Genomic DNA, 12,927 nt, shown 5'->3' with positions numbered 1-12,927 from the left:
CCTTTCTTGCTTCATGGCTAAATTTGTTTAAGTGGTATGTTTAGCACTATAGAGTAGGGTTAACAGTAAATTTGTAACATGTCTGCTTGATGAAATTACATGCATTTTGAATGCAGAATTCAGTTTTACTTATTTATGTATTTTTTTCAAAGGTTAACACTCAAAATCAATGAATTTCACAAGCAGATGCTTAAACACGTATTCATTATTGACTTAGAGTGTGCTTGAAACCACATATGCTTTGCACAATCTCGCATCCCAAGGCACGAAAATACATAAGATACAATGTTCAGCTTCTATTCTACCGCACGGCATATTGTTCTGAGTGTAAACAAACTGTTACTATTGTTTCATTGTTGGGGTTTCCCTTTGTTAAAGAGTTTTTATAATTGTCCAATAGGTTAATGACTTAAACACAAAAGTACAAAGTTTACAAACAGTTTTTGAAAGTATTACAATGTTTAGATTGTTCATTTGAACAGAGCCATTTCTTCTGTACTATCACAAATTCCTTCTATAAGTACACGTTTGAACCTGGACATCATCAATGGGCAAATTGTCTTCTGGGAAGGCGCATGGCCCAATTTTCTCAACTCCTTGATCTGGCAACAGGCCACATGGCGCAGGAGTCACACCACTTGAAACCCCAGCAATATAGGTGCAATTCCACGGAAGTTTTTTAGCCTTCTTTGCTAATCCAATGGTTACATTAGATATACAGATTCCAGTAAATGGTGCATTAGATATACCCTCCAACTTTGCTGCCATAGTCACATTTTCAGCAATCATATCGCGAAAATTAATATTCTGAACCACAGGAATTGCATTAGGATCATAGTGGTTATCAGCATGAGAACCATAATCTCCTGTCATCCAAAATGCCCATTTCATGGTTTTCATAGTCATTCTTCTAACATATATGTCCTTGACATATCCTCCTCTTCCAACAGCAGTTTTGATCCTAACTCCTGATTCCGAATTGATTGCCACAATGTCCTCGGCCCTGACGTCTTGAATCCCACCAGACATTTCGCTCCCTAAAGCAATCACAGCGCTGGTTGGAGAAATACAAGTGACTCTTCTTATTACCAGCTGCTTAGTTGGCATTCCATAAGCTATACCATACTCATCCCAACCACTCTTCACGGCCACACAGTCGTCCCCAGACACTATATAACAGTCCTCAATTCGCGTGTTCGTACAAGAGTCTGCGTCAAAACCATGAAAATGTATTCAGTACTAGACTGAACATTGTAGCATCTTAAAATATATATATATATATATATATATATGGAGGGAGAGAGAGAGAGAGAGAGAGAGAGAGAGAGAGAGAGAAATTTTTATTAACATACCAGGGTTGATCCCATCTGTATTTGGTGAATTCACAGGAGCAAGAATTGTGATGCCTTGAACAATAATGTTGCTGCATTAAATTTCTTTATGTTAAAATACTTAGAACAATATAGTAGATTGATAATAGAGATTACAAAGAGAAAAAGATTAACCTGCTGTAAACAGGATGGACATTCCAAGATGGAGAATTAAGCAAAGTGAGATTAGATATCTGAATATTATCTGAGTACATGATTTCAATCAGGTAAGGCCTAGTATAAGTGAGCTTCCCCTTGTGAAACTTTTGCCACCACAGTTCACCTTGTCCATCTAGTGTGCCATTGTTCCCTATTTGAATTCAATAATCAATAGAAGCAAATATTAGTTGGACTAGGTTTATATTTTAATTCCAAAAGCATAACAGGATTGTACAGTTTGATCTTCGATCAGTGACGTCCGACGACTTATTTAGACTAATTAAGTTGGTTCCAAATATTACCTGTTATGACAACATCAGTGAGGTTGGTTCCAAAAATTAGACTGCTATACCTTCCACCGAGTGTCCCTCCCTCTACCATAAGACGGCAAGGGATCAATCACCGGCCATTCACTTTCATCCTAACATAACACAAACATAGCATTAAAATACTTAAATTGCATATGGTGAAGAGTTACATTACATTTTCATATTCATATTGACACGAAAAAGTTAGTTAAGCTATTATCAAACCTGAGAACCAAGAATGACAGCATCTTTGTGTAGGAATAAAGTGAAATGACTGGTGAGATTGAAGCTACCAGTCAACCATCTTCCTGGTGGAACATAAAGTTGAGAGCCACCATTTGATGAGTACTGACTCAAATGATCTATGGCTGACTGAAAAGCTTTTGTGTTCAAAGTATTTCCATCGCCGACCGCTCCAAATTCTGTCACTGAGGCACTGTAAGCTCTGCAGCTCACAGCACAATACTCAAAATAGTAGTCCTCAACCGGTGTTTTCCGGCTCTCTACTATAGTCAAGCTTGGCAAAGCAACCAACAAAGGTAGTAATAACAATAACACATCCATAAGAAAGAAAGATGAGAATGAAACAATGCTGTTTTGGTACCTTAGTTTCTTTGGAGAGAATTGAGCTATTGATATGTTTACTTAGAGATGTGTATTGTGTATATATATTGGTATGTGTGTGTATATATTGGTAGTGACTATTGTGCATTATTTTTGGCTTTCTTTTGTGCTCTCCTCATTCCACCCACCCAACCACAAATCATATTTCTTATTCTGTCATGTGATAACATTAACAGGAATGTGATAAAGTTGCGGCTGCAAATTTAGTTCCATCAAGTTTCTTTGCATTTAATTGGCAAAGAATAGATAGAATATTTTAGTTGGAATTTGTTAAGTTGGTTTAGTCTAAGGTCAAAAATGCATTTAAACATTAGATTCTAGTCCTTTTTTATAGCTTAAATTATCTAGGGGGAAGACTTACAGTTACTAAAATTAGAACTAGGAAGGTAAAAAAATTAAATGCTTGCATAATTGACTTCCCTAAAGTAATTTCATTATGTGAAAAAATAACACATGTATTAGGTAATTTTGTGGAGGTTGGCATGCTAGTTGTCTAATGTTCATATAAAGAAATTAATGAATTGGCATGTGGAGTTTGAAAATATGCTATGAACTGAACAAAGTCTAAAATGTATCTATGCAAGACCATTTTGCACTTTTCAGTTCCACCTTCTTTTGCCTTCCATTTTCTAGCCATTTTTTTTTCTCCTTAATGTGTGGTTCTCTTCCTTAGCCACCCACTTACATTCATGGATAGATATCAATCAAGCATGTGCCTTTGAGGTTTATAGTGGTTCACTATCTGTTCTATTTTAAGCTCTAGTAGAGATAGTGGTATGGGCATACTATATTGTATAGTGCATTAATTTGGTGCCTAATCTTCCACTTATACATGCACAACTTGTGTTTTTTTTACATTCTATTAGTGGGCATGACCTCACAATTTGGATTCCACACATTATGTGTGATGTATCAATCAATCTTGGTCATTCGATTTCAAATTAATAATATAAATTAATTAAAAGTGAGTTGATTTAGATGTAACGGAAGTCGGCTGATTTTAAATTAATGGTTGAGATCAAGTACAGACACTTGCATTTATTAATGCAGAGAATCTATATCCATTACATGTGAAACCATCCACCATTAGTTCATTAGCATAGTTATCCTTAATTCCTTAATATTAATTAAGCAAAATGAGCACAAAGATGTTCACTAGTTTTTCATGTGCTATGATTGCATAATGTTTAGTAGTTTCTCGTAGCTGATTATGGGTATTGAGTGGTTTAAATTAATGGTTGAGATCAAGTACAGACACTTGCATTTATTAATGCAGAGAATCTATATCCATTACATGTGAAACCATCCACCATTAGTTCATTAGCATAGTTATCCTTAATTCCTTAATATTAATTAAGCAAAATGAGCACAAAGATGTTCACTAGTTTTTCATGTGCTATGATTGCATAATGTTTAGTAGTTTCTCGTAGCTGATTATGGGTATTGAGTGGCCAATAGCACTCTTTGGATGGGTCCACATTGGTCACGGAACTTTGTTTGAACATGTATATGTGACCTACTAATATACTATTTGCACTCCCGTGAATATTTATTTGTAAGCACCAAAACAAGACACGAAGACACTCCCTCCCATGATCGATGCCATTGTCGATACTCTTCACGGACCATACTTCATTTTCTTGCAAGAAAAATTTATGTCCATTATTTTACATGTAAAATAGACCTGTGTACTCTCGTTATAAATTTCTCTTTTGTTATGATAAAAAAAAGAAATCACATATGGTCTCTTGTGCCTTATCTTTTTCTCGACAAATTTACTCTCCCTTTTAAACTGTTTTTGCCTATGTTTTGTAAAGGTTTTAATCACGCCTGTAATTCCAAGCAAAAATAGATTAATTTAATTTTAGTTACTGTAATAAAAAATCTTGCAATTGTCACTATCGTCACTTTCTTGTTCTAAAAAGTCTAACGAAAAAAATCACACACTCTAATATACTCCCTCCGTCTCATATTACTTGACCTAGTTGACTCCGTCACGTATGCCAATGCACAATTTTAAACTTAAATTTCTTTAATAATCTAGTAGAAAAAATTACGAAAATTTGATATTTTGAAAATATTAATCGAGACGAATCTAACAACATCTTATATGCTATATTTTGTTTTTATATATTAGTAGAAAAATAGAGTCAAAGCATGTTACATGAATAGTGCAAATATTCTAAATAGGTCAAGTAATATGGGACGGAGGGAGTATCAAATGTTAAATATTTTATCATTTGAGTTGCAATCATGATGGAATCTTTTTCTTTTAGAAAAGTTGATGTCGCAAATTTTTTATTTTTTTTGGTACAAGATGTGGCATGTTTTAGAGACGTGGTATGTGAAGCGACATACTTATATGCTATGAGGATATATTAATGGTGATTTAACATAAATAAATCCAAAAATAGGCCAAGAACACATTCATGCCTTCAACCTAGAAAAAGGAAAATACAACAAACTGCATTTTACTTCTGAATTGCAGCATAGAAACATGAAAAGTCGATGAATGCCGATCCCAAAACATTTGTTTCCACGTTTACCGTTTCCTCCTGAAAAATTAAATCCTCACCAGTCACCAGTCTATCACTTAAAAAACAAGTGGTAAATGTCCTAAAAAAGTCACATCTCTGATTTCTCCTCTCATAGTACTCAAGATCCTTAACATCTAACCCTATCTCCTTCCACCTCCTTCCATCTCCCATGACCCTACACATCTTTGTTAGCAATGTGGTGGATGACAATACACTAAAACTTTGTCACATCGGCTTTTTTTCTGTAAAAAGTGAGCTAGGTTTCTCTAGCAGGCAAAACAAATAAGTTTAGAAGTAATATAAAGTAAAAACATAATACGTCCAAAAATATGATAGACGCACCAGTTTGAATGATAATGTCTATCTAATATCTCAACACCCCCACCTAAAATAACATGTTAAACGGGTTAACATGTTGAGCTCAACTTATTTTGCCACTGCTTATAAATAAGTTACCTTGTCAAAAGTGTAGAGGTGTTAAAAAAATTAATATCCAAGGAAATACATCAACCAAATTTTTTGAATCCTCTGAGTTGGTTCTTGTAGTGTGAAATTCAACGAGAAGTAAGTAAAGTTAGGTTTCTCCCGATATCATTTACCCACTTTTTATTATTTTGATTTTTGAGACGACCCATATTGTTTAAGAAAAATTGTAACCAAAAAAAAAAATATTGTTTAAGAAAAAATGTTTTTAAATCTGTTAACAAGCTTATATCCTTTTCCATTTGAGGAAAATGTTTTTTTTTTTTTTTTGTGTGTGTAGGGATGTCATGTAACTTATTATTTTTCCTTCAAAAAAAAAAAACTTCTTATTATTTTCATCCGTCTTTTATTTCGTTGTCCCTTAGTTTATTGTCCTGGCCATTCTTTCATTTTGAACTTAATCAACCAAATCAGATATTGAATTTTTTTTTATAGAGGATTTATTTTCCAATCCTATTTGTTTCTCGTACGTCCTTCACTTTTTCCATTTTACCCATATTCGAATTATATAACCAAAGCTTTTTCTACAATATTTCAGATTATATAATCTCAATCTGATAAAAACTAAAAAAAAAAAAAAACACCTTCAAATTATCATGGTTCATTTAATTCTTGTTTCAAAATAGTTCAGAAAACATAATCTGAAATAAATATTAACTATATGTCAAACCCTCCATCAGACGAGTTTATAAGAAAACTTGTGGTATATTTGTTGACACATTAATCCTAATGCGTAAGATATATGTTTGAATTATATAATCCAAAATGTGTGGACACATAAAACATACATGTTTCTCCATATGGCACACATATTTGCATTTTCAGACCGAATTTGCAACACAAATCAAACCATGTTATTGGCGCACATCAAAATTAAAACAAACCATATGATAAATATTATACATTGTATCCCAATTGTGCAAATATTCAAATCAAAATATTCAATGGTCATGGCCAAATGATACAAATTCAAACATACTAACATAACAAAATCATAAAAAATCGTAAAAAAAATACACAAATACTATTGGGTAGAAGCATGCCCACCCATACCACCCCTCCTCTAGTGATACATCATCCTACAATAAGCGTCGGCAACATTCTACTCCAAGCCCTGTTAGACTGGACCTCCCCGATCCACTTTATCACTGGTCAATATTCCAATTGCTATGTCCCTAATGTGGTCTAACCGTAGACCCATGTCTAGCTGTTGCATTTTCCTCTCTTCTCAGCAACAATCTTCTTAAGGGAGTATATAATTCAAACGAGGTAAAATTGAAATAACGGAGGGCGCATGAGTGCCTTTGGGGGTGGAAAAATAAATTATTTTTCTTATACTCTATTTTTTTGTTTAGTGAAAAGCCCAAAGACCAAATCACTATTTAAAGTTTTATCGTTTTTTTTATGTCTTCCACCAAAAAAAAAGTTTTTTACTAACTGTTACTTTTCCCACCCCATGAGCTTCTTGCGCGCCTTATTATTATTATTCTTTCTAAAATTACCCTTCATTCGGATTCTATAATTCGAACATCATTTCAAATTAAGAAATCCAAAACCTCCCTATATATAACTCGAAATCAGAAAACATTCTCATTTCTATAGTTTCTACATTTGCCCTAAAACCTATCTCTCCCACCACAAAATCTGAAAACCACGTATATTGGGTGAATCTTTGCGGTTTTTTGTTCAAAATCATCACATTTCGATATTCATCAAACTCAAGGTTAGGTCACATTCCCTCTACTTGTAACTGTTTGGGTTCGAGTTTTTTTTCTTCTGAAACTCTAAAGTTGTTCGGATTACACATCCGAATAAGATTGTTGTTGTTCGGATTTTATAATCTGAAGTGTACCAGCGCCAGCTTCTACCCTATTTTTTTTGTCAGTTTCATGGATAGAATATAAGAAAAAAAGAAGATGGACAGAATATATTATTTCACAATGACGACAAATTTGCATATGCAATAGCTAAAGTTGGATTTTTTTTTCTTTTCATTTTTCACCTCATTAATTTATAATTTTTTGTTTTTGTTTTTGATATATGCAATAATGTTGACTTTTGTTTTTTTACCTACTATGTAGAAGCCACTTATTGGTTGCTGACATGATATTGACGATGTGACAATTGAGGTCCACGTGGTACCAAATATGACGTGGCATGTGACGTCAACATGCAAAATCATTTGACTTGGTCACTTAGATGTGAATATGGCATCCGAGACTAAAACAATGAAACTTTTAAATTATAGGAACGAAATCTACCACATATTAGGGGTGTAAGTGGTTCGGACAAAACCAACGAAACCGAAAGTCCAAACCGAACCAAACAGAAAAAATATCCGACCTTGTTTGGTTCAGTTTGAAACCGATCCGAACCAATCGAAACCGATCTAGTTTGGTTTGGTTCATGGTTTTTCATTTCGAGATCCGTGAAACCGATGAAACAATCCGATGATAACAACACTCTTTATTTTACTAATATTATCCTACCTCACACAAACTTATGGTTAGACACAAAATTAAACATAAGATACTTTTTAATCCATTGACTATGTTTTAATTTTAGGATGTTCTTTTTGGAATTTTTGTGTTTGTTGATGAATGATGCATGTATGGATCATGAATGATTGAAATATTTGAGTTTGATGAAGTTGTTTTTGAAGAACGATGGATGAATGAATCTTGGATCATATGTATATGAAATATTGAGTAAGGTTAGTTATAAAAAGTTGTTTGAAAAATAGAGAACAAGAAAAAACAAAATATGAAATACAATTATACAAAGTTCTATGAAATATTTTGTGAGAATATGAAATTTTTTTAATTGTATTTTTAAATAAACTGATCAGCCGAACCAATCCAAACTGAACCAAACCGATTAGTTTGATTCGATTTTTTATTGAAAAACAATGAAAACCGAACCAATCCAAACCGATGAATGTTTCATCGGTTTGGACATTTTTTTTTACTAAAAACCACTCCAAACCGAACCGTTACACCCCTACATATAATTGGAAGGACTAAAACCACCAATTGAAACGTAAATTACCCTTGGTATATTGGACTTTTTTTTTGACTGAAACAAAGTTAATTATTATCATTAATTAACCAATGTTCAATACAAGAAGGATAAGAATCAAAAATACGGTGACTAGCCCAAGAACAGGCCGCCCTAGCTAAACTATGAGCAGCCATGTTCGCTTGACTCCTAATGAACTTCACCTCGAAGTTGGAATGCAAAGATAACTGATAAATAATACTAGAAACAATAGCATAGAATTCCGAATCACCATGGCCCGGAGACGATAGAGCTTGCACTAGAGTAGATGAGTCAGACTCGAAGATAACCCGGTCCCATCTGTTCGCATCAGCAAAGTGAAGAGCCTCGAATAAAGCTACTGCCTCCCCTTCCAAAACTGTCATATTTGCCCGCTGCCATTTCGTTTGAGCCCGAATAAATTGCCCGCGGGAGTCTCTAACACAACACGCAAAAGATGTAATATGGTTACAGTCATGGAACGCGGCATCCACATTGCACTTCAACCAAGCCTCGCGTGGTTTCTCCCAAACTGAGTTGTTACCTTGCACTCTATTATGCCTGTGTTGCACAACCGGATGTGGGGGATGTTTATGAACCTCCTGCCATTGCTGCCATGCATCTAGTGCTGTCCTCCCAATGCTTGTTGAAGTATGATGAGCGGCATTCCAAATGACATCATTACGTGCAACCCAAATTTGCAAAAGAAGTGAAGCCACCCGACCAGCAATGTCTCGGCTTTCGGAACGACATATATCAAAACCAAAATCTGCCAAACTGCTCATAGTTCCAACTCGCGATTGCAGCACAGTCAAAAGCCCTGCCCAATACCAACTCTCACGCGCCACCGTACAACCCACAAAAGCATGTCAATCATCCTCAACAACTGTATCACACCAAGGACATATCACCTCACATTGTACATGCCGTGATTGTAGTCAGAGACGCGTCGGAACACACCCTCTGCAAATCCTCCATAACAAATTATGTGCTTTGTGAGGGGAATTCACCTTCCAAATTCTATTCCACTCTCCTTCAACATAGAACCGATCAGTATGTAACAACTCCATCATAGCAAGTTTATAACCAGTCTTAACAGTATATCTCCCGTTACGTTCCTTGGTATATTGGACTTAAACTAACGAAAAGATTGAACCTTCGACTAGGGTCTTGGATCCGCCAATACATATGATTCAGAAAAACAGATTTGTCAAGTAAAAATTTCATGACCTTATTTAAAAAAAAAAAAAAAAAAACGGTGTCTATTAATAGCATCCATTCATGAAGGATTTCTTCAACAAAAAAAAAAAAAAAAGAGCATCCATTCATAAAGGATAACGGTGAGCCGGTTTGTGGATTGTGCTATATCATGCTATATATGCACGCGCAAATGAACAGTTAATAAAATCACTAACAATTAGTTTTAAAAAAGGACGAAGAAAACCTTACAAAATATTGTTACCAGGGATGGCCTAAGGGTAAGGCGACCCAAGCCCTCGCTTTAGGTCCCCGAATTTTGGACTTAGGATAAAGACTTCATAATAGACAAATTTATATATATATATACACACACACACACACACACAAATGAATAAAGGCATCACAACAAATGAATTATATCCTTCAAAAAAAAAACAAATGAATTATACAACTTTGTCGTGAAGCAAAGATGATAAACGCGAGACTTTATGATGTTTAGAACTTGGGCTCAACACTTCCCCATACAGCTTTACATTGCACACTATTTTTCCGCCGGTGAAGCACTTCCACTTATACATTGCAATATTTGTCTTTCTTTTTAATTGTAATGTTTTTTTTAATAAAACCTATGAATTTATATTATTTTCTCTCTTTAAAAAACCCTTATATTATAGTTTGCTTTAGGCCTCAGAATGTGTTGGGCCGGTACTGATTGTTACAGTGCATATATAATGACAAAATGGAAATTGTTTTGTCTTTAAAAAATCTATGTGCATGAGAATAATCAGATTCAACATTTTTCTTTCTTTCTTATGCTTGTGAAATTGCAATACTTCTAGCTCTTTGTTTATCTACCAAATGGCCAATGTCGACAAATGAATCTGATGGCTCCAACTTGAAATAATGTAAAAAGAAATAGTTGAAATTGGTTTGGGACTTAGGATAAGATTGCCAACCAACAAACCCCGTGGGTCTATGGTTTAATTTAAGCATTATAGTGTTATAGAGTGAGCTGGATTCTTTGTTTCTACTTTCTGGTTTAATGGTTTTTCAATTTTTCATAATAAAAGCAAAAAGCACAGGAAGAGCACGGATAAACAATTCTTAGAGGAATAAGCTCTATTTCAGTTTCAGGAAGAGGCTCAAATTGGCATCAAATTAATGTCATAATTTTTTGGATAATTGTCGTATATGATACATAATTTACATTGTTTAGACTTGAATGCACGAGGAAGTCTACAAGACTACAATACACATAATCAAATACACACTAGTTATAATTTATTTGAAGAAGCAAATGGGTTTCAAGTATTATTTCCTCTAATTCTAAATTGGCTGTAACTTTTAATGTATTGTTTTTGGACATGCACATGGTCACACTCAGACATATCAGCTAAATCTTGAAAATCCAATTTATGTCTTGGCAGGCACACACGAGGTAACCCATTAACATATCCACAAAATATATAACCGGGACAAACCATGACGCAAGAGCTATAATTCCACATGCACCATTCAGAAAGAAGAATTTTACTGTATGGTACGTTACACGTTAGTTGTGTCTAAAGAGGTAAAATAAAATGAAGAGATTGACCACATGCCTTTGATTGAGTTGGTTAGGTTCCCTTTCCTGCAAAATATAGTATACGAGTTCGTACTTCAACTTCGTACATATACATACATAGTTATATTACAAACATTTCTTCATCCTTAGTTTCTCTACTGTTTTTGAGTTTATATAGTATAAACAAGTTGGTGTGCTCGTGTCGCACTTTGATTCTCTGAACCCCACCAAACTGCAACTGGTAAATGAAATACAAACCAAATCATAATAATAAAAAAAAAAAATATATATATATATATATATATACCATGACCAAGTCCCATTAAACATTATTGTTCAATATAAAAATTGAAAAAATGTCTTAATTAAGTTGACATTCTATGCAACAAAGTTGAACATTTAACCTATTGATTATTTAGTTATTAAAGTAATCACTTTTTAAATTAATACTTGTTTACTTGTAAATCTGCTTTCAGTTTAGCCCACAGGGCTTATACCCGGTATTCCAATTGTATGGTAATCAAGTCATCTATATAAACTCATAGACCTCTCATTCATATCCATTTTTGTAACACATTTTTCCTACTAAAGGTATAAATCAAGCATCAATTATTCATTTATTTAGCAAAATGAATACCACTACTGTCCATCATTTTGAAGCTTCAGAAATTGCAAATATGAACCGCAGGTTCAAATGCTCAAGATCAAGACCACTTCCAAAGAGAGGGCAGATAAAATCAAAGATAGTAGCCAATGTTTGTCATTCCATTGTCTCTGTTATTTACAGAGCTTCATCACTTGGCTTGCATTCTTCAACAAAAAACTAACTAGTCATTTTGAAGCATGGCTGAATGATCATAAGGACTTTGTTTTTCATATATTGTATATATCTATCTACTTTAATTTCATCTATAAATTTTACATTATTCTTGTAATTTTCATCATCTACTAAAACAAGAGATCTTTACGGGTTAATCATCAAATACCATGAGACCTATAGCTTGATGACAATATTATTTAGTGAACTACTTGGTGCGTTTCTACCATTGTACTAAGACAAACTTTCATATATCACTTTTATTCAACGCTTTTTATACTTTCTCTACCTATTTTAACCATCAAATTAGCCTTGAGCCATTGGAATCTACACAAGTATACAAGGAACACAGCATTTCCCATAAACTAAAGAGTGTCCAAGCCAAAAAAAAAAATAATAAAGCTAGTTTTCATAAAGCAAATCGCCAAAAATGCTTACAAAAGGTTTTTACTTAGAAGCATTTGCTTATACGTTATTATAATAGTGTCTTGTCTTGTGAATTGAATTCAACGTAACGTCAAAATAGTCTAGGTTGCCCTAGCAAACAAACCAAATCCACCATCAAAATAAGTTTAGCAGTGCTATAAACTCAACATAATATGTTCAACAAAACGAGCTACAGAAAAAATAATGGAATAAGTAAAATAAATAAACCAAAAAATATATTTTTCAAATTAACCTAATAAGCCAACCTACCCTGCCCTTCATCGCTCCAATATTTCCGTCGGTTAAACGAGGCTGACAAACATGTGTGATTATACCCCATCTAAAATAATACTAGTAGATTAAATTGATTAATCCGTTGAACTCAATTTATATTGTCACCCCT

At 33.9% G+C, this 12,927-nt stretch overlaps 1 protein-coding gene across 1 annotated transcript; it reads right to left on the bottom strand.

Moving 5' to 3' along the window:
• Positions 1 to 316: 316 nt before the first annotated feature.
• LOC146934226 (putative polygalacturonase) lies at positions 317 to 2,499 on the bottom strand. Its single transcript, XM_085706101.1, has 5 exons — positions 2,063 to 2,499; positions 1,832 to 1,950; positions 1,506 to 1,680; positions 1,353 to 1,423; positions 317 to 1,208 (listed from the first exon to the last, which is right to left on the bottom strand). The coding sequence occupies exons 2-5, from the start codon at positions 1,908 to 1,910 to the stop codon at positions 502 to 504; spliced, it is 1,032 nt and encodes a 343-aa protein (XP_085562227.1). The 5' UTR covers positions 1,911 to 1,950; positions 2,063 to 2,499; the 3' UTR covers positions 317 to 501.
• Positions 2,500 to 12,927: the final 10,428 nt, after the last annotated feature.

This window comes from Medicago sativa, chromosome 4 (assembly GCF_051527215.1).
Source record: "Medicago sativa cultivar Bolivia chromosome 4, Bolivia_mono, whole genome shotgun sequence".
Classification (NCBI taxonomy): domain Eukaryota; kingdom Viridiplantae; phylum Streptophyta; class Magnoliopsida; order Fabales; family Fabaceae; genus Medicago; species Medicago sativa.
Note: the sequence above shows the minus strand (reverse complement) of the source record. Positions and strands in the feature narration are given on the sequence as shown.